This window comes from Thunnus albacares, chromosome 1 (assembly GCF_914725855.1).
Source record: "Thunnus albacares chromosome 1, fThuAlb1.1, whole genome shotgun sequence".
Classification (NCBI taxonomy): domain Eukaryota; kingdom Metazoa; phylum Chordata; class Actinopteri; order Scombriformes; family Scombridae; genus Thunnus; species Thunnus albacares.
Window position 1 is genome coordinate 33,899,644 of NC_058106.1, and position 22,533 is coordinate 33,922,176.

Here is a 22,533-nt window from a genome sequence, read left to right on the forward strand (position 1 = left end):
ATAGGCTCCTTTTGTTCTATTCAGCCTAGTGGAGCAGTAATAAACCTTCCTTCCCATTCCCTAGTGCCGGGCAGAAGAAGTGAAAAAAAAGCTTCTTCTGCTTTTGCAGCGGCTGCCGAGAAACGCTTGCATTCAAAAGGCGTTTTCACTTTGAGGATGAGCAGAGCAGAGGATGAGAGGAAGGAGGAGACATGGATATTATCATATCGGGAAAGTGGAGCTGGCAGAGGAGGTGGGAGGGAAGAGAGGATGGTTTGATTGTGCCGAGAGAAAGATGAAGAAGTAAAGAAGGGACAGAGAGGAATGTATGGCTGGATTTTGGCGAGCGGTAGAGCTAGATGTCTGTTAGCCCGCAGAATGGAAGGGCTGTGTTATAATGGGAAAGAATGGGCATCGGCTGGGGGCTCTAATAGGGCCTTCAGAGATGATTCAGAGGTTCAGAACAAATCATTGGTTACAATGGAGAACATGTCTGCACCGAGCCAGTCAAGGCTTTGCCCATTTCTCCAAATTTAATTACACTCACAGTCTGGCAGTCTGACTCACACAACAACTCGTCTCAAAATAACTTTAGCCTGCTGCGGCTCGGCTGGGCTAGTTTTTCATTCCAATATATACTTTATGACACTTAACAATGGACAATATTCGAAGGGAAATGAAAGGTCTTGAAAATCAAATAGCTGACTGAAGGTTTATTCTTTATATTTAAGAAATAACCGTCAAAATATATCTATATATCTCTTTATATGTAAATGTTATATGAGTCTCTTAACTCAAACTACAAAAAAGAAACATTTCATCTTGGAGGGAAATGTTGGTTCAGTTGAAAGACTTGGTGTTCTAAACTTTCTGTACATCTACCTAGCATTAATGCTGAGTGCAGAAATATGTGTTGTTGTAATTTGGGTGGGTTGACCCTTTAAAAGGCAGCAACCCCACCCTATCCATTTATTTGTGAACAAAATAAATGTCATAGACTGGCTCAGGAATCAGTATATTTGACAACTGGGTGTGTTTGAGCATGCCTGACTGCCTTGAATGCAACATTTGCTTAGTCCAAGCGTTCCTCTGAGCTACATATGCTGCATGGTGCATGTCATTGGTGCCTGAAGGAGGACAGTACAGTCAGCTGGCTCCATTTAGCCTTGCTGTTGTTTGGCCAGCCCGCTGTGCGACAATTACGCCTGCAGGTAATATGACAGAGAGAGAGAGAGACTGACAAAGAGAGAGAGAGAGAGAGAGAGGCAGCAAGAAAGTAAGGGGACAAAAAAGCTACTCCTAGGGTCACCTTAGAAGCACAGCGAGGGCCAACTGTGCGTCAAGACCTTCATATATTTCTCTTCAAGAATGTATCATAAAGGAGGAGCTTGTACAAAAGTGAGTGCACACATACATGCACATACACACCAGTGGTGAAAGAAGCATTCAGATTATTTACCTACGTAAAAGTTTTGAAAGTCAAAACAAGAGAAGTAAAAGTACATACCTTCAGCAAAATGTTCTGAAAAGTATCAAAAGTTAAAGTTACATTCTCTAGACTCTGTATATCATGGAGCTCTGAGATTTATTACGAACTGTAAGGCCCTCAGTCCTCACTGCACACTTTGTGCTTGGGTTGGTTGGCCCTCATTGAATTCTCGGAGACTCCTCCACTGGCATTATTTTATTTATAAAGCCATTCTTGGGCTATTACCAGCATATCTATGTGAGTACATCAAAAGGAAAACTTGCAAACAATCACACTCTTCGCTCACAGAGCATCTTTTTGGCTGACTGTACCCAAGAGTTGAACAGAGTTTGGTAGAAGAGTTTTTTTATGTATTCTGCTCCCTATACTTGGAGTTTTCTACAAAATGAGTTCAAAAAAACAAAAGTCACTGGTTTCTCTGAGCAGATTTAAAGCTTCGCTGCAGGGACTTTTTTCATCATCATTGATCTGCCAATGTCAATGAGGTCGCTAGGAGTTTTTTAATGTCTCAAATTGCTGCTGTTTTTCAGTCTAATTCTAGTATCAACGTTGTATTTTTATTTTCTCTTTTATTGTAATTTTATTGATTGTTTTTTTCATATTGACTAACGAGAGGTCTGTCTGTCTGTATTACTTGTTTTTATGTCTTGGCCACGGCACTCTCAATGAGGTTTCCCTGGTAAAAGGCCATGTTATTGTCATGATGTTGCAATTCTGTATTGCAATATTGGCTTATTCTTAAATTAACATGTAAGTAGTATTTTATGTTTTAGCTAGTGAAGACAGAGATAATCTCAACTCTTCTATGGACGACCACAGGTTGTAAGTGAAGTAAACAAGACTGTTGTGTCATTTCACTTGTAAAACCTCACTGTAATTTATGCAAAGCTTTTCACTTCATGAGCACTTTTGCCAAGAAATCTGTCCAAGAGATTTCATAGATCACTTGCTACATGTTAAAATATAGTTATTAAACACTATTGAAATAAAGGTTTTAATCTAAAAAACCTAATCTTACAGAGCAAAAATTTTGTTCCGTTTTGACAGATGGTGTGAAGTCTTTTCATGGCTGTGCAGTTATTAGCTGCTCCTGTCAAATCAGTTTTACTTTTATTCATATCCGTTAAATCATCATGTTTCAATAGCATTATCTACGGCATGCCGATGAGGGACCAAAACCTGTAACCACTAAATCATTTCTTTTTTTTGCTGTCTTGTGTAATAACATTTTTGAAATAAAACATTTTTAAACGATTATTTTTCATGAAGTAGCTTCAATGCAACAGCTATTTTTTGAAGTACTATAGCTTCAGTTTAACATAGCATCGCTTTTGTCTCAGTGACAAAAAGCTACAGTACATTTATCAAACCTGCAGCTATTTTTCAGTGCAGAGTAACTGGTTGCTCGGTTTCCTACGTTTTAGAGAACTAGCTTTCCCAATACAGCTCTCTTCATCAGCGGAGGGGCCCTCTCCTTCACTCTCCTGCTGTGTATGATTTTGCCTGTGTCTCCCAGCATACATATCTACACACCCGCTCGTGTGCTCATTTTTGCCTGCGTGTTTTACTGAACTGAAGGCTTTTACCTTCGAGGTCTGGAGGAAAAATCAATGGAGCCTGCCCTTTAAAAACAATTCGCAGTTGTACTGTTTCTCAGGTGGCTGGGGGGGGGGGTTGAGCTTGCTGACTGCCACTCACTGATGTCCTACAGCCATCACATTCTGCAGCAGCATTCAGTCCCTTGCAACACATTCAGTAAGACCCCTTGAAACAGCCGAGAAGATATTAACAATGTCAAAATAAGAGCTTAGAGAAGATGTATGCACTTGTTCTGTACTTGGTAGTTCATGAAAGCTCAGTTACATACAGTGTGTTCAAGTTATCAGTGCAACAGCCACATTCAGTGATGTTGTATGTCTGTTTGTGCAGCATAAACATTATCAGCATGCTTGGTATTGCTTATTTCGCAGACACAACACATGGGAGGTTATCCGTCTAGCTGAAAAATTCTCATAGTTTTGGAAACGCTGCATTATTCCAGCCGTTGACTTGGCTTCCCATCACCTGCTGATCCACACTGACATTGGAGTAATCACAGGCTAATCTTTACTTTACTATACCTCAACAACATCCATCTGCAAACAGCCATGAGTAGGATGAGAATTCATGTCAGGGTTTAATTTAAAACGAGGGAGCTCTGTAATCCGTGGAAGTAAAGTTGTGCTGAAAAGGAGCTGCAGGCCAAGATGAAGAGGATTACAGATGGATTACCTGTGTTCTGACTCGTGGATGGAGAATATGACTCCTGATGTGGAGGACTTCTGCTGGATGGAGGCCAAGAAGGTAAACTCACTTTTACTCCTGAACAGCTGCACCACTTTTTCTGTGATGTGTGCCGGGGCATGAATCGCTCTCCCAACATCTGAGGGAATTAAGTGAAATGGAGAAAAAATCATTAGTTTGTGTAAACTTTTTTTCACAGGCGATGTGCCGTCTGCCTCTTCAATGACAACATGCCAAAAAATTGCGAGAAACATATTAAATCAGCTAATAACACACGGTGAAACACAAAGTAACACCTTTACGCTTTGAAAATATATCTCATCAAACTTTTCTGGCAGCCTGTGTTTGAAAAAGAAAAACCCTCTGTTGTTGCCAAGAGGTTTCATACACCAAACTCTTTTAATCGATGCTGAGACAGTAAACTTTGCACATGTGTGTTTGTGTACACGAAAGAGAACTTTATATCTTCTTGAGGACGGAAAGATCAGCAGATTTTACCCTTGTAAATCCATCTTCTTCTGGACACAACCCTTGCACAGCATTTTATACTTGTCTCTTAAAAGGATATTACCGGTTTATTCAGCTTTCAGCCTTATTCTTGTAGTTTTGGTCATTGTTTCTATCAGCTATGACAACATGGTACTCACTGATGTAATTGCATAGATGGAAACACTGCAACATTGCTTATTACAAGGCAGATGGGGCAAGAAATATGAAGAGTCAGATGATCAGACAGGTTGTGAACAAGCAAATAATTTAGCCAGATTACCTAAACTCCTTGATTTGGAGGTAATACAATAATAATAGTAGTATTACAATTATATAGTGAGTGCACCAGTATTATTGGTAATAATCCCTCATTGCTTTGGTAAGTATGGTAAATCATCATTGCTTAGTGTGCGGTCATCTTCCCTCTGATATATGCCATTGCCATGACCAGCAATTAGTTTTTGGTGTGCCATATACAGACAACTCTGATTGATTCTAGCATTGTCATTGTGAGTGTGGTTATAGACTCTTAGGTCACACAATTGCAGTATCTTTAAGTAGTCTGAATGAGAGGCTTCCGTGGTTCCCCGTTGTACATGACAGACAGTCCGGTTGAGAGGACCCTGTGGTTGTCTCAGCGCAGGGCTTTTAAATCTCCCCAGGGTGACCGTGGCCCGCCTGCCCTCACACTCAGCCTCCCTGCTGTCACAGCCCAGTCGATGGAGTGCCACTTCCCCTGGCGCCCCGGTTCTCCAACATGCCAGCCCCCTGACCCGAGTCTATCATTAGATCCCCTTTCAAATCTGCAAATCTTCAAACCTGTTTTTATGATGTGAAGATGCTGTCACATTTCAAACCTGCTTTTGTTTTTATATTTTTTCCTGACAAGTAAAAGACGGCGCTGTGTGTTGCATTGATTCAGAAACAGTTTAATTGTGATAAACAAACAAGACCATTTCTGAGAAACCTCTTTTTACTTCCTAAAAAGCCACTGAGATCCATTTTAATCTGTCGCTCTTCATGTAACTGTTAATATAGTCAAGTTCAAATTTTCTTCACCACTATGATCGATACCAACAAAACAAACAAAACACAGAAGCAGACTGTTATTCCTGTGCTTATGAGCTTAACTGCAAATGGTTGTGGGAGTTGAACTGTGCTTCATCTATATACTTCATTCCCCCAAGTAAAGCCAGGGCTGGAGGATCCATCTTTCAACTGGCTCAGACTCTGAGAATGAACACCAGAATTTCTCTTTATGTGCAAACAACATTAAAATACAACAAGTCATCATACCTAAATGACTAAGAAGGTTGGTTTTCATTGCTTTCTGATCCCGAGGATCAACAAGTTCTCATATATAGATGACAAAATACTGGAGGTCATTTGTCAGTGTCCTCCAGAATAATAAAACCAATTCATATGAGCGTTTTCTAATCTGCCGAATTTATGGTTAAGGTCTGGTTAATTTTAGGCAGCTGAAACAAGTTAAAGTTAGGTGAAGTGGTCAGAGACAAGATATCCAAGTCAGACACACAACAACCAAACATACCCTGGGACCTTGTCCTTGAGAGGTTTTGTGGCATAGTAACGTCAGACTACTCCTGATTTTGCTTCAGGAAGAGAAAAGTCATTATTCACATGACCGCTAGAGGTCCCTTTTCAGGAAAAAGTAAACATACTATAGGTTGTTTTAAAGCGGGTGCAGGTCTATATTTATTTTCTAGGGCTCTACTAGAATATCTTGATTTACAGTTCAACTCATACTGAGGGTAGGTCATCCACATTTGGAAGTGTTCAGGGCATTTTCTTTTCTCTTTTCTTGTTAACACCAACCTCAGATCTATTTACTCGTTTTCTTTAATGCAAGCAGATTGCAGTTGGCGTGTGTACAGTATTCTTTTCAATTGTATTAAGCTAACTACTTTTATTTCCGTTGTTCAGAACAGAAAGTTAAGTTTGTCATGTACATTGGGCAACCGAAAAATTTGTTTCAAAACATTTTATTGTCTTTACATCTCCTATTGTTTTAAAGAGATTATTGGGCCCCAGTTGTTGAATCGTGTCGGTTCAAAATAAATATGCAAATCAGAGCATGTTCCATGTCTGGATGTATTCCTTAAACTGATACCATCAGGGCAGACGCTTTCTGCAAAGCTGCATTCTTAATCATTCAACCTGTGTTTTTCATCAGATAACGATGAGATACAATCTTATGTGAAATAAGTTTGACTAAAATGAATAAAAAATGTGGTTTTGGCTGGATTAGATTGACTGATATGTTAATATAATATGATGGCTAAAAAAGACTAAAATGTCAACAGTTTTCATTGACTGACACTACACTAAAATAGTTACCATTTTCTTTGACTAAGATAGTACTAAGAATACTAAAATGCCCAGAATTTAAGTCAACTAAAACTTGAGTAAAACAAAACAGGTTGAGATTGACTAAATATGATAAAAACGGACAAAGCTGACAAAATTAACATTACTTTGAATGATTTTTTTTTGCAGGGAAACAAAGGGAGCACTCTTAAAGTTATATTTTTATCAACTCGGAAAAAGGAGGTCAGGAAACACATGAACTGTAGACCCCCTGCATTTAGGGTAATAGGACAATTATTGTAAAAATACACACAAAGAAGCCAAGGTCTTTTTTTAGTGTTGAGTGTTGTTTTGGTCTAATTTGAAGACTGGTTGGACTCTTGAAATCAATAAAACCATCTTGTTTGCTCTGGTTAGTTTGGGATGTGAGTGTAACAACCAAACAATCCACTTTTCATACTTGTTACTTTTTCAGATCTCACTAAAAAATAGACCGAATATCCAAGAAAATTCAAGATGTTACCTTGAAACAAATTTAATAATCTAATGCAAATTGTGCTTGAAATTGTTTTCTTGGATAAGAAAATATGATTCAATCATCCTAAAATAAGATATTACGACTTTCTTGAATTGGGCTTTTTTAAGGTGTGCATGGTCGCCTCATCTAAATAGGCTGATGTCACAAACAGCTGTCTGAGTCCTCATATCAACACTTCAAGCCCTGGCATCCTCTTTCACTCATGCATTTAAACTGAGCACGCAGCTGTCAATCAATGTCAGTTATGACCCAGATTTGTTACTGGATCTTGATTGATCTTTTGGAACTGTTCTTGTTTGCCATTTAAAATTACAATGTGAAAAAGTACAGTATAGTTTACATCCTTAAACTTTTTATATTCTCTTTTAATTTTGAAAATATGCATAGTGTTTGACACACACACACACAAGATGCCAACATCAAAATGTACCAAATCTGTCAAAAAATTAAAAAAAAACTACTTGCAAGTCTGTGTTTGTGTACAAAGGCACACTTTAATGTAATTGCCCAATGGATACAGTTGCAAAAAATCCAACTTGAAGAAAACAACAATCAACTAATACTGATGGAACGGTGTGATGGGAGGAAAACCAAAGCAGACGCCTTCAAAGTCTCCACTGTACAGAGATCTCAGGCTTTTAGATATAAACAAACACATTAACAGGTAGAGCAGGAAGATGAAACTCAGTGTAGCAGGCAGCAGCCGGCTGTCGCGCCCCCCCCCCCTTCTCGATTTTACAGCTCATCACTTTAATCAGGAGTCTGGCGGGTCCTCCCCCAGCTCGGCTAAGTCTTACAGATGGCCTCTTTAACTGGCAGTGAGGAAGAGGAGCTCAGCCGCGGTCCACAGAGACTTCACTCACCAAAGACACAGCCAGTGAAGTCTGTGTGGACTTCTGTCTGGCCTGATATGGAAAACTCATGTCACAGTGTCACAGCTAGATAAGCACATTACTGTATGCTCAAGTTTTGCCAAGGGCACAAAGTAGATCAGGGCAGAGTTTTCTAGAGGGCCGAGTGTCCAGCAGGGCAGCAACTGGCAGGGAAATACCTGAGAGCCGTCACTACCCAAGACACAAGGAGGAAGGTTACTATAAATGGCCTCTTATAGATTTGTATGTCTCTGTGCACAGTGCTTAAATTTATACTGACTGCTGTATTAACTGTCTGTTAATAAAGAGTCAGTTATGTCATCAGAAGCGTTTGAAAAATGATATAATCACACATAGGGGCTATAAATGATCTACACTAATCTATTTCAATAGCTTCAGTTATGATCACATCCACGATGCTTGATTCAAAGGGCTGCAAAGTCGCTGCCTTTTGTACATGTGAATAGAAAACATGGCACCTGTGTGATTCATTTAAATCTGAGTGGTTTTTTTTGGGCAGAAGATTAAAGGTGTCCATGCTCTGTCTGGACAAACACCTGCACTTGATGCAGTGACCTGCTGGATCATAGATAGAGATAAGCCCCTTTGTTTTAGATTGCTGTTAAAATGTTACATGAAAGTGCTGCTTCTTAGTTGAACTATACCTTGTCCAAAGCGGTGAAAGCGGTGCACAGAGTTCGCCCTTATTCACTTTCTATGGGACACAAGTGATTTGCCTCTCAAAGCATTGTAGCCAACAGCGTACCATGTGTGTCAAAAGACCTGCACGTAGTTAATATAAAACGCTAAGTACTGACGGTGTCTTGATGTATGCTGACTCTCCAGAAAAGCAGTGAATTTATCATATTCACCAGGATACACACTGTGCAATGTAGTCAGTGGAGTTTTATTGCCAGCCATCTTCAAGTGCAGCAGAGAGAAGGAGAGAAGTGAGAAGAGAGAAAATGTTAAATGGCACATGGCCAAGCAGCTAAGCTCCATTTTTTTAACTATATCCAGTCATTAAGCAGGGACAAACGCTTGAAATCTGACATTCATGGGCCAAAAGACAGAGAAAATTATTAGGGCTGCAACTTATAATTAGTTTTTGATTGTTGATTTATCGGTTAATTATTATTTCAACTAATGGTTTGATCTGTAAAATGTCCGATAATAGTGAAAAACAGTTTCCCAGAGCACAAGGTAACATCCTCAAATTACTTGTTTTGTCCGACCAAATGTCAAAAACCCAAGATATTTCATTTACAACTATGTAAAACAGAGGAAAGCAGCAAAATGTCACCTTTTTCATCCCAATTGAGGTTTTCGAGCCTGGATTAAATTGGCAACTCATGACAAAGTTTCAACCATAAATATCAGTAACCTGTACATGTAGACAGACTAACCCTACACAGTGAATTGTAGATGCACTTATGGAGAAACACAAACACTCTATCTTCAAGTGTAAGATCAAAGAGCGTCTCTACTGTACAGCCAGTCTCTCCGTCTCTGTTGGACGGCCGTCATATGTTTACAGTTCCCATAGCGATACGTTCACCATCACTGGCATCTGCTCAGAGGCCGCTGGGCTCTGCTTACAAAGAGCAACAACATTAAAAGGTACAAGAAGAGAAGAATAATACATCAAAGTTTCCTGGCATCAGTTGTGTCCAATTAACTAAACCCATAAAGACTGAAGTGATAACTACTTGACAGAAAAAAACACTGACCATAATAACCTTCCAGCTGTGTGATTCATCCATCAGGGAAGATGTTATTGACAGTACACAGATTTTCTAAAGATCTAAAGACATGGAGGTCCTCGAGATCCTCAGATCTCCTCAGATCTCCTCAGATCACAACATCTAGATCAGATCTTGAATCCAAACGATGTATCCCAGGTTCGGTTTAGTGTTGGTGTGTGTAGACTCCAGTTAGCAGCACTCGAGCCAGCTGTGGGTCAGTGAGGTCGATTCTTGCAGGTCTTGCAGGTCAGTCCGGCATCCAGCACCTTACATGTGCCAAATTTAGGCCGCCCTTGTGCTACACAATGTCTACCATTTGGGACCTACCTAAGCAACCTAAGCCATGTTATTACCGGCTTGATTTTGATATCACTGAACTCCACAGTGGAATCTTTTTGCCCAAACTGACACACTAAAACATAAAACAATACATTTGCATTGCATCTTGGCAAGAAATTTTTAATGTACATTATTTATTACTGCTAAAACGGGGGGCAGTTTATCTTAATATATTAAGATATAATATACTTTCTTATATTTTGGTTGCTTCAGAATTCTGTGTTAGTCAGCATTTTGTTCTGATCAAGCTAGACATTTTTTTTTTCTACTCAGGCTGAGAATTTACTTGTATTCTCATCCACAGTTTTACTATTTAAGGAATTCTGGTAGCTCAGTCTGCGAAGGTCAGTGGCAACCATGGCATTAATGATATTCATCTTTCCATGTATCTGTGTAAACACCAAATTAGGACAAAAATAAAATGTATAAAACCTGGGAATACATCCCACAATTACATCCTCTCTCAAATTGGCTATGGTGGCTCATATGGGGCAGTATTTACTAGACTGACAGCTCAACAGGGAACATGTACAGAAATAAAAAAGATATATTTTCTGATTCCTTTTTAATTTCTCTGGCATGTCACAAATGTTCACGGCCATTTTTTTCTTTATTTCTTTCAGATCCTGCAAGAGGCCAGTCATCTTTATTTCCACACTTCCAGCCCTCTAGTCATCTGTACATCCACACATGAAGCTAGCCAGCCAGTCATCCATCCAGTACACAGCAGACTGTCCCTGAGGAGCTAGCCTGCTTTCGACTGCTCAAGGCAGGTCTGCAGTGGAGAGTAAAAAAGCAGAGAGCCTGGACTGCAGAGCAGGGGCTTGGCTGCCTTGAAGATAAAGGACTGAAGCAGGAAATGGAATCCTGTGATAAAACCAAACAAACAAAAAAACTCTTAAGGATGCAAGGTTATGTTACTAAAACGCTATCTTAACAGTAACCACTGATGGCACTTCACCTTGACTACAACCGAAGCAGAGATGTTGCAAATTCAGTTTACAGTTTCTCATCGAAAAGCAAAATGCGAAAAGCAACAAACAAGAGACCCCAAATAACTGACTGAATAAGGTAGTTCAGCTCTGTGCAGGTACAGCAAAATGGCAAGGAATAATGAATAAGATTCTGAAAAGGGCACAGAAAGTGAACACTGTTTGTACAAAAAACAAAGGAGGAGCAGAGTTTGACGCACGTGAAGGAGGCTGTGAGTGCATGTCAAGCTGCCTCCAAACACAGCCGAGCTCTCAGCAAGCCTCTCCTAAGTTGATTTGGCTTGCATTTGAAGAGCTCCTTGGCTGCTGAAAAATTCATAAATCTGAATTGATGAAACATTGATGATTCAGTTCAAGCTTTCCTTCCCTTTGTGAGTAGATAACCTGACTGTAAGCATTAAAAATCCTGTAAATTCTATCCGGTAAGTGTGATGTGAAGTGTCACCTATCTAATGAGAAGGGTCACAGATAACATCCTGCGAGGGCGAGCCCACCTCGTGTGGCCTCCGACAGAGCTGACAGCTCTTTATCACCAGCCATCAGACTGAGTGCAGTTTGATTACAGTAAATAAGGATGAAACTCGGAGAAATAAAGCCCATCCATCTGTGGGAGAGTCATCGGCTGTCACTTAAAGGAACAATAATGCAGAGCCCTGATGCAAAATCCAGCCAGAGGAATATTAGATATTGGTTAGAGAAATGAACTTCCCTTTTGATTTCCTCCAGGGGTGCCGACATTTGCATGTTGTGTCTCTAACACAGACCAAACACATGCACAGGAAGGCTGTGAACCCAGTGTTGAACTGTAAGTATGTTTGCATATTTGTGCGAGTGTGTGGTATGAAATTAAATTAGTGCCAGAAGAAATGGAACTTTAACTGAATGAATTTGAATTTGTCAAGCTCTATTGAGCTGCTGAATGAAGCAAAACACAGTTTTGTAGGATAAATCAAAAACTGAAACTGAAAAAAATGTAACGTCTAAATTATTATTGTATTTAATGGAATAGTTTGATAATTTGGAAAATATGTGCATTTGCTTTCTTTCCAAGAGAAAGTAGAAGATTGATTGCAGAGCCGAGACTGGAAGCGGGCTACACAGCTAACCTGACTCTGTCCAAAGTGAAAAAATGCACCTACAACTTTAAAGATACCTTATATTTACACAATGAATCATGTTTGTTTAACCTAAACAGGAATAAAAAAGGCTAGGACAGCACACCTAGTTTACTTTTTTTTTTTAAGTGTGTCCATTAAATAAAGTAAACTAGGTGTGCTGTCCTAGCCTTTCTTATTCATTTTCACTACTTTAAGGATTCAGCACACTGCTTTATCATTGTGAGTCGAGCGCAATGTATCATATTTTTCATTGACCTAAACAGGAACAGAGCTATTAAAAAGACAATACGTGATTTTAGCGGTAACTTCACACTGGTGACGTGGTTTGTGGGGCTAAGACTTTGCTTTACCTATTAATTGCACTTCAAAAGTACATATAAATTAATTTATTACAAACACCATGTGTTGAGTGTAAATTAAGATCATTTTAGATTGAAAAACAGGGTTTGCCACTCTCACGCCACTAAAAGATATATCTCTGCAAGAATTTAAAGAATATAAATTTAAGCATTTTTGACCACTAGAGGGCAGAGTGACGAAACAAGCTCAGAAACACACCTTGATACAAGCTTTGATATACAGCTCATCAAGTTGTTGTGATTTAAATTGGCTCCAAGATAGAGACCTACATATAAAGACGATAATCAGAAATTGTGTCAGTTATACTCTGTGAGGACACACGTAATGTTTCCAACGATCCAAGATATCCAGTGTTTATCCAGTAATGCTGATTAAACGGTAAAAGTCCTTTTCTCTGAGCTTCAATTTGAAAATGTGGTGAAAGTGCAAACTCTCAGGTAAGCTTTGAATAAGCTGTCACTGCATTGCTGACTAATGTGGCTTTTTGTTTGGGGCTTGGAGTGAGTGATTTTAGTGCTTGTTTGTCTGCAGAATAAGCAGTTTCAGAGATGTTGGTAGCTACAGGCAATCCAAAGCACCAGTGAATATTTGGGTTTAGTCAGGTTTAATCCGTCCCTCACACAATCAAACATGAGTTAGGCTACTAAACAAAACACGCTTCAACAAAACAACCCCGTCACTATCCATCTGCGGCCGTTCTGTGTTTCTACGAATGGAAGTTGGCCACCCTACACATACACTTAAGCGGGAAAAAAAGCCATCAGCAGTCGTTGTGTGCGGCTGGGAGAAAACAGAGCAGCTAGCGGCAGCATATATGGCTCTGGTAGAACCTATGAGTCTACAGGGAGCGTCATCTCTTGCTGCATTCACTTGCACTTGGACATCGGAGTATCGCTCTTGTAAATTTCTGACCATATATATATTTTCGAATTGGATCCAAAACTTGGGTAGCAGCTGGGGAGGCAAGGCATTTTGGCCACCCTGGTAGATATACCCCTGCTTTCTGCCATTTCATGCTGAGCAGCTATATATGCACCCAGCTTGTTTGTTAGAAACAGCTTCATATGGTTGCTGTAGCAGTCAGTCAAACAAGCAAAACAATGAGCTTATATTGGCTAAACAACAAAACTAAAAATGTACACATAGCTGCAGAGTTGGGTGTTAATTCTCAGTGTGACTGGCAGTACAAGCAACCCTTTCACATGTCATTTATCAGACTCAGTGTTTTAACAGTAACAAGGATGGCGTCGCACCTGTTTGCAGTAAACTATATATGTCTGCAAGGTGTCACTGCTGTCTCTTGTATTTCTTTTCCTTTTCATTTCTTCCCTCTGCAGCATTGTTTGCAAACCAGAAATTATGAACTATGTTTTCTTTATTTGTTTTTGACACTTCTTATTTCCAAGATAGCCTAGTATAAAATTACTCAAATGTAAGCATGGCCAAACTTATTACACCCGTCCATCATACCATCCATCTTTTAGGTGGCTACTGAAAATGTATGTATATCTGTTGGATATACAGTCTTATATCTTTACTTGTCACTTGTCATATATTTCAGTCAGTATCAAAATATACCAAAAAGTCAAATTCAAACACACATTACATTCTAAATTGTATGAAACTAATACATGTTTAACTCATTTATTTTTAAAAATGTGTTTTAAAAATCAGAGATTCAATACAAACTCAAGAAATTAAAATGTATGCTGCTCAACTATAGTCTCTGTGGGCATTAATCTCCTTCCATATACTGTGGATTTGTGTGTCTGTCAGCGTGTGTGCATGTGTTTTGTTAACAACTCTCTAGGCTGAGATCCTTTCCATAATCTGCTCCACCCCCCACAGCTCTACACAATCCTCCTCTGCTGTGGGCAGGTTTTAACACCACAGCTGGCACTCTGTGCTTCAAACCACTCACACTGTACACATACAGCATGAATTCACACACACACACATATATATATATATATAAAGAACACAAACCCACACATGGGAAATAGGTGGAATTGAGATGCGAGCTAATTTAGTGGCGTGTTGAGCGCTTTGAGGTGCTATATCAGTATCTGTCAGGCCTCCGGTAAGCCCACTGCTGGGAGTCTGGCTCACTCTGAGGGACCATGCAACTGTACAGCCGGGGCCCCTGTAGAGATCCAGGAGAGCTCGAACAGAAAGCCACCCCCCTCATCACAACTCAGCCAAGCTTAATTACCTCCTAACTCTCCCAGTCCCACTCTGCCTGACAAACAGCCCGATCACTGGATCTGAGAGCGGGACGGCTCCGGCCGGTTGGCTCCCCAGCCAGCCAGCCAGCCTCCGTTCTGTCATCAGCACTGCTTACACAGCTATTTATCTCAATTAGGCATGCTCTGCATACTTGAAAAATATGATGTCAGGATAAGGCTGGGATCCGTTGGTACTATCCCGCTTATATTTTGATAAATCATCCCCCGAGAGCTTTCAACTACCATGTCGTTAAGTGTCGAATAAAGCAACAAATCGGCAAATAACCTCATCATCACACAGTCATGTTTATGGCAGGCTCCTTAATCATTCTCTCACAGCCACAAGCTGACAGCCAAAGCCACATTGTTTACCTCTGAATGAGCCCTGCTGTATTTTTTTTTTTTTATCCTTTGTAAGAGAGAGTGAAAGAGAGAGAGGTGAGAAAAAAAAAAAAAAAAGAAACATGGCAGTGGAGCTAACAAGTGGTGCAGCGTGGGCAGCATGCAGAGCAGAGCTGGGAGATACGATCAGGACATGAAAAACAGGGAGGAGACATACAGAGAGATAATACAGCCAAAGGTCACTCAAGGGCGCCTCGCTTCTCTCCCAGAAAACATCTCTGTCACAGCTCAGTCGAACACCAGCAACCACCTAAAATGATCACATATGACACGATACGAATGCGTGCGCACATATTTTCGTTTGTATCACTCCTGAATTTGCACTTAAAACACATTGCTTAAGGGCTGTAACATCAGAATAAGTATGATTCATAACTCAAAACTCTTTTTTCTGTAAATCATCAGAGCTATAATACAGGCCATGATTCAAACTGATCCTGCAGCTTCTTCACAGTAAAAAAAAAAAAAAAAAAGCAAACTGCCACAAATCTGATGGAGACAAGACATGAAACAATGAGCTGCTGCTGTTTTTCACTGTGAAGCAGCTGCTGTCACAGGATGTAGTCGGACGTGTTCGAGTAGCTCTAAATGGCACCTTGATGCTTGACAAAAGCTTTTAAATAACTTTTTGTTACCAGACCAGACCAGGATGAGCGCGTATCACCATGAAGGACCCGAAGCAGCGGAGCGAGGTATTGTATCAGTATGTTTATCCTAACATGAAACTAGAAATTGTCTGAGCATCTGATTTAAAGATTTTGTATTGAAAAGTTGTTTCTCTAACGTCTATTGAGGATGAACATCCCTAAATCCAGTGCTCCTTCTAACCTAATAATCATCATCTTTAGACTTTTACTTCAGTATCAACAGAATCCAGTTTATTGTTGTCTGTACGATGCTTTTCAGGGTGCAGATTTTCCAAAACGCCCCCCCCTTTCACCCAAATCATTATGGGAATTGTGGTGCTAAAAACTCAATTTAAATTCAATCCCAATGAGAAAAACACAGCAGTCAAACTGCAAAAACAATTTTCATAAAAAGTCTCCTAAAACATGTACTCAAATGCTGTTAAAATTTAATATTTGCATGTTGGAAGTGTTGTTGAGCAAGACACAAACGTGGGATGATGATTTAGGAACACAAAGAGATCACAAAAATTCTGATTGGCACCAGTATATTGGACATATACTATAGAATATGTGTTGTTAATTGGTGTTATTTTATTACATTATTTTGATTCTATTGCCCTGCTAAAAATCTATCAAATTTCAGGGTCAAACCTGCAGGATGCAGAAAAATTGTATACTAAACTCTTTTTTAAATATCATCTCATATTGCCATCAGATATATAACATATTGCATTTTTTTTCCACATTGTACAGCTATACAACCGGTTGTGTCAGTATCTGAAGACATTACAGCCCTGTTGGTGAATAAACACGTTACTTCTCTAAAAAAAAAAGGAAAGCTTTTAGCAAGACGAACAACACAAACAGCTCCCTCTCTCTCTCTCTCTTATCTGAGCAAATGGGGCATCAATTCACACAGAGCCAAAGCAGAAAGGAGGCGACTCATCAAGTACAGAGGAGTGGAAATGCAAACTAGCTGCTGCTTGCAGAGCAATATCTCTATGTGTACTCTCAACATGTGTCAGCGACAGATTATTGTCACGGGACTCGGCGTGGAGAGGAAGCTACCGAGTTTAGTGACTCCGACTGTGTTGAGGTTGATTATAAAGTCACAAACAATGCATTATTAAAACAAATGGCACTCCAGATGTTTCCCCTGTCGTCATGACAAACACCATCCTCTCTCAAGCGTGGAGATGCGACGCCGAACATAACACGAGCTTGAAAAATCTCTACGGCCTTCCTCCCTCTTGTGCTTTGGAGAGAGTTCAGTGCGGTTTCCATTCTCTGGAGGTACTGTCACTATGATACATTAGCAGCCCTAAGTCATTTGGCACTGTAAAGTTAAAGCTTTAGTGTTAATAAACTGATGGCATGAGGCTGGCAGGTACTACATATCCTGCTCATAGTACAGTTACGTTGTTATACTTAAGTTTCATTCAGGTGGGATTAATATTATCAAGGGAGGCAGGTAGTAAAAGTGATCTAGAGCTGAAAAAAACGACTCGATTAATCCATCAGGAGTTTGAATCATGAGCTTATCGCCAGCAAAACTGCAGAACATCTGTAGGTTCCAGCTTCTTTGTTTTCTTTGTTTCATTTGACTTGCATTTCATTTTGATTATCCTATCTCTTTAGCCTGTTTCTTGTAACATGTGAATTTCCCCCTGGGGATGAATTAAATCTTATCTTATATCATTGCAAATTGAATAAATCTGGGTTATCTTGGGTTATGTTGAACAAAACAAGAAAATGTCACTTTGTAATGGGCATTTTTTTTTTATTATTTTCTGATATTTTATTAACACTTAACCACTAAATGATTAATCACTCGGTTGAAAAAAATAATCTACAGATGAACAGATAAAGAAATTAACAGTTCTACCCTGCTTCTTAGTAAGAAAACCAACCCTTCAATGCATTTTAAACTACGAAAATGTGTTTTATGTGTGTTAAATTTAACATTATTGATACTATTAATTATTGAATGATGATTAAATGATGTTCAAACCATAATTAGGTTATACTTACTTTGCTATACTTTATGGTGTTCAGTTGCATGATTTTTGTTGCTCGTGCTGAAGTCTCTTTTATACTCATACTCTTGGTGTGACAGATGCTTGAGAAGCAAACATCAAGCTGAACTCATTTAGCAGCAGGACTGAATAAGCCTCCACTGTTTCAATTAAAGCTCCTCTCACTTTACAGCACTCTGTATTGCCCTTCGAGACAGAACTGTAAAGCTTGCAGTCAAGAAGAGTAGCAGCAGCATCTCTGTGTTTCGCTATGCCTCATTCTCCTCTAACCCTGACTAAAACAAAATGACGGCTTGCCTTGTGAAGCAGCTGGCTCTCACATTTTTTTTTTTTTTTTTTTTTTTATTTTTAAATCCAACATCCTTTGATCCTTCACTGGAGAGTTTTGTCTTTGCACCCTCCTGAGTGCTGAAGCTTTAAACGCTGTGGCAGGTACAGTGCAGTACTCATGCTGTTATGTACAACCATATTATGTTGGTTCTGACCAACTAATAAAGTCTTCACTCATACCAGTGAATAAGTACCAAGCAAACACTTTGTTCCCAGCAAACGCTGCAGACAGACTCGGACCAATCAGCAACAAAAAGCATCATCCTCAAAGCTTTCTTCTAAATCTGACCAGTGGTCCAACGCTTTCAAAGTTCTACATTTTGACACGAAATAGTTACTGTGCCACACATTTAATTAGAGCTCCCTTGTCAGACCAAGTTTCTGTATATCTCAAATGCTAGAATTGTTTGTTTTCTGTTTGTATTAAGTGAAATAAAATCTATAGTGTGATATATTTTCTATAATTTGCTGTGTTGCCAGATGAGAGCAATATTCTTCAAAGAGAAAATGTTCTATGAATATCAACTAATTGAATGGATTTTGGATAAAACCAATTTCCTTGTTATGCACATGACATTCAGGTTTGTTCAGAATTTGTTTTGCTTGTTGTTGTTTCTTATGATTTTTGCAGCAACTACCCAGAAACCCTAGATGTACTGAGTAAAGTCACAATACTGCAAGCTAACTGGTTGACAACAGCTCATCAAATGAAGCAAACCTGCTGAGTGAAGACTTTTAAGGCTGCAAACTGGCCTGACTGCAAACTGCCAGCAGATAAGGATGTTAGAGGTGGAGGAGGCACTGAAATACCTTGTAAAAATGGTCCATTATAAGTAAAAATCATTTCACCTAAATAAATAAACAGGCATGATGATGCACCGACTTCTACCTGGCAAATCAGTAATGAATGATCTCAGTTGTAGGTAGCTTGTGTTTCCAAAGGTGAAGCATGTCTGACTGATGTAAGACCAGTACTGTAACATTTGCAAAAGCTTTTTACGTGAGAAATGTAAATAAATAAAATAAAGAAGCGGTTTATTTATTTATATTTTAGCAAATGTATGAACATTTGGAAGATACAGTGGGGAGGTGGATTATGCAGGAGGAGTGGTTTGAAAAGTTTCTATGGATATATTTTCTTGTTTCTCCTCTACTGTAAAAAAATTGGTCGCCATCGGTATCCATTAAAACTGAGACATACAGCAGACAGTAATACATTAGCAAACAGTTGCCTATTTATACACCAAGCAGACACAGAGCAACATTCATTTAGAGTCATGTTCCCATCCATCTGATGAATTTACGTCCACTGTTTACTCTCCTTTTAGATCTGTTTCAGTCTCCATCAGCTCCTGAGGGAAATATCTGGCTCTTTAGCTGCTAAATGCTCTACTATAGCTCAGTTAAAAGCTGGGATGTCTGATTGGTTTTTTTTTTTTGCTCCTGATGCTAATCAGTCTTTTAGAATAAAATATCTGTTAACCAAATCCAATCTGATGTATTTTTTTGAAGTGTTTTCCCCAAACGCATTACAGTTGCACAGCTACTATATTTCATCAAAATACTGTGAAATTGGTAAAGCTGTTTAAATCAATCTGACAACAGAACTTCGCTTTAAGGAAATATAAATTCAGGCTTTCTCTGATGGCTCCTTATAATCTATATAGAGGAGCGTTAGTGTGGATTTACTGTGGCAGAAAGCTTTGGACAGGAGTCGGACAGCCTTTAAAGGAGCAGTTTTTGAGTCAACAGCAGCATCTGAGAGTTCTGGTTCAAATACAAAACTGTAAAATGTCTTTGTCATTTGTCTACATCTTTATGAGTCTGGGTGTCTTGCTCCTACAGTATGTAGAAGGGTTGTTCTATCTCACACTTTTCTTAACTTTTAAGAAATCTTTTCCCTCCATTTTAAACAGCACCCCCATCTAAAACATGTATATGCACATGGATACCCAGGTGCTTAAAAGGATGCCGCATTAGTCTGACAACCAATAAATAACCCAGTCTCATATCAAAATGTGTAATAGCTACATTGGTCCACGGCACAGAACATATTAGTTTCACAATAATAAAATTGTGAGATGTCTATGTTATTTTTTGTTTTGTTTTGTTTTTTTGGCTTATTCTTTTCTATTGGCCTGTGTCCAAGCCACGTTTCAAACAAACAAACAAAAAAAAAAAATGGCTGACATTCCTTTTATAGTGGACCAACGTAGCTATTACAGATTTTGATGTGAGACTAACATTGCACAAATCCATACCTGTCAACCTCACAGTAATGGAACCAGGGGGAAAGTGTGAGCACCTACCCCTCTGTCTGAAATAGTTTCATCAAAAACATGTATGTTAGCTTTAATACTCCTGTCAGACCACTGGCACTGGCAAAAAAGAACAGAACTTGGTCCCTGGACGCTGCACCACAGCTGCCCACTGCTCCTAGTGTATAATATAGGTCAAATGCAGAAGATAAATTTCGTTTCAATGTATGTGAGTGCTGAGAAATTACAATAAAGAGGGTCCTAATCTCTTAATAAGACCCAGCAGTGGTGAAACTTTCTCAACTCCCAAAGGCATATGAAGTTTCATTTGCACTTTAAACATGAAAATCAGCAAGACTGGTCTGGCAAGGTGTTCACATGCCAATAGCGATATGCTCAGCGTTCGCTCCGGCGTGTTACAGGCTTCAGTTTGAGTTTAAAGGTTGTCAGTGACACCTTCCGCCTCGAAGCTGCCACAGCTACATTTTGTGGTACGGTAAATTACCAGCAAAGCACAGCCATGATGGTGTTGTCTCGGTAACCAGCTTGTTGGTGTTGACAGTTAATCCATGAAGTACCGTGACCATATTATGGGAGATGAGCCCAGTGCTGCTAAATCCCAGCATACTTTCCCTCTGTACCTTTTCTAGAGATTAGTATTACGGTTAGCTCTATTTTTTGTTTGTTTGTTTGTTTTTTTACATGGGTAACTAAGCATCAGGAATGTTGCTGTTGGCTTGTGTTCTTATCTCAGATAACATATTAGACACTGCGATTGGATAATATTTATTCATGACAAATGGTAGCCTGAAAACATGGGGCAAAGGCAGGAAGTATTCAAATTTCATCTGAGGTGGTGGAAAAGTGAAAGTTTTACTTTGTTAGTCATATTCCTTTTTATGTAATATGTATTTAAGTGAGCATTTATACTTTTTGTACAATGTGTTAGTGTTCATTAGTTAAGCTTTATTAGGAAATCTAATTGAGATAAAGATCACTAAGAACAGATTACATATACACAAGATCACAATAAGACATTTCATTCACACAAAACAATCATTACACACACCCACAGAAGCACTAATTAAAACAATTATAAACGTCGATAAAGATATCAGCTGGTAAAATCTTACAGTCCCTCAGAGAAATACAGTAAGTGTCTCTAACATCGAGCTGTGATGCAAGTTATTCCAGTCGTAAGGTGCATAGTGCCAGAAAGCAATCTTCCCCAATTCGGCGTAACTTTTAAAGCCAACCTCTCCTGTGATCTGGTGTCATGTGGTACATCCCAATTCCCTTATTTGATCGTTTGTCATTCTTCGATTCCTCGTTTGACCCGAAGGCTGTTCCGGTCCACCATCATGAAGGCTGGTCCCAATGTGCTTATTTCTGCTCTGAGGAGCGAGGAGGGATCTCTGAGGAGCCCGGATACACAAGAGCAGCTTTCACAGAACTCTTTTATCAACATGCCCACTCACTGGATATCAGTTATTGATTAGATGCTGCAGCTGATCGGACTGAGCTTGATACATCACAACATGACTGAGTGGGAAGATTACAGATTAAACTCAAGTGTATCACTCTCAAGTCATATATTCTATTTGTTTTCTGATTCACCATCTAGTTAAAAATAGTGCAAGTTTTTTAAAGTAAAGTTTCTTCTTTTCATGATCTGTCATGCCATTAACTTTAATTAGGGGTAAAATTAAAGTCAGGGAAAGTAGGAGAGGATCTGTCAGCAAGAAACACATTTTAAACACATTTATATTTTACATAATTAATCGTAATTTCTATTCAGTCATGTGAGGCTGAAAATTCCTGAGAGTCGGCTTTGATATGAGTTATATAATTTCCATTTTCCCTGTAACATTTAGCCTAATATATAATTTCCAGTGTTCAAGATACACCCTAATCATATTCTGGGTTATTAAATAATGAATTCACCAGCGGAATATCAATAAATACAGATGCAAATAATTAATAAATGATACAAACACATTCGGCCAGTAGAAATGGTGCATGTGTATCTGAGCAGGACACAGGACACAGTATAAATACACAATGCGGGTCTTTATTCATGTGCAGGTGTTTGTCAAACATGTCACAGGCTATAGAGAAAAA

The 22,533-nt window shown here is 39.2% G+C and overlaps 1 protein-coding gene across 1 annotated transcript in view; it reads right to left on the bottom strand.

The window, feature by feature from the left end:
• Nucleotides 1-22,533, bottom strand: part of LOC122985162 (protein kinase C-binding protein NELL1-like) — a 279,144-nt gene that overhangs the window by 238,145 nt on the left and 18,466 nt on the right. Inside the window, exon 3 of the mRNA XM_044355623.1 lies at nt 3,740-3,890. Coding sequence (XP_044211558.1) covers nt 3,740-3,890 — 151 coding nt within the window. The remainder of the gene's footprint in view (nt 1-3,739; nt 3,891-22,533) is intronic.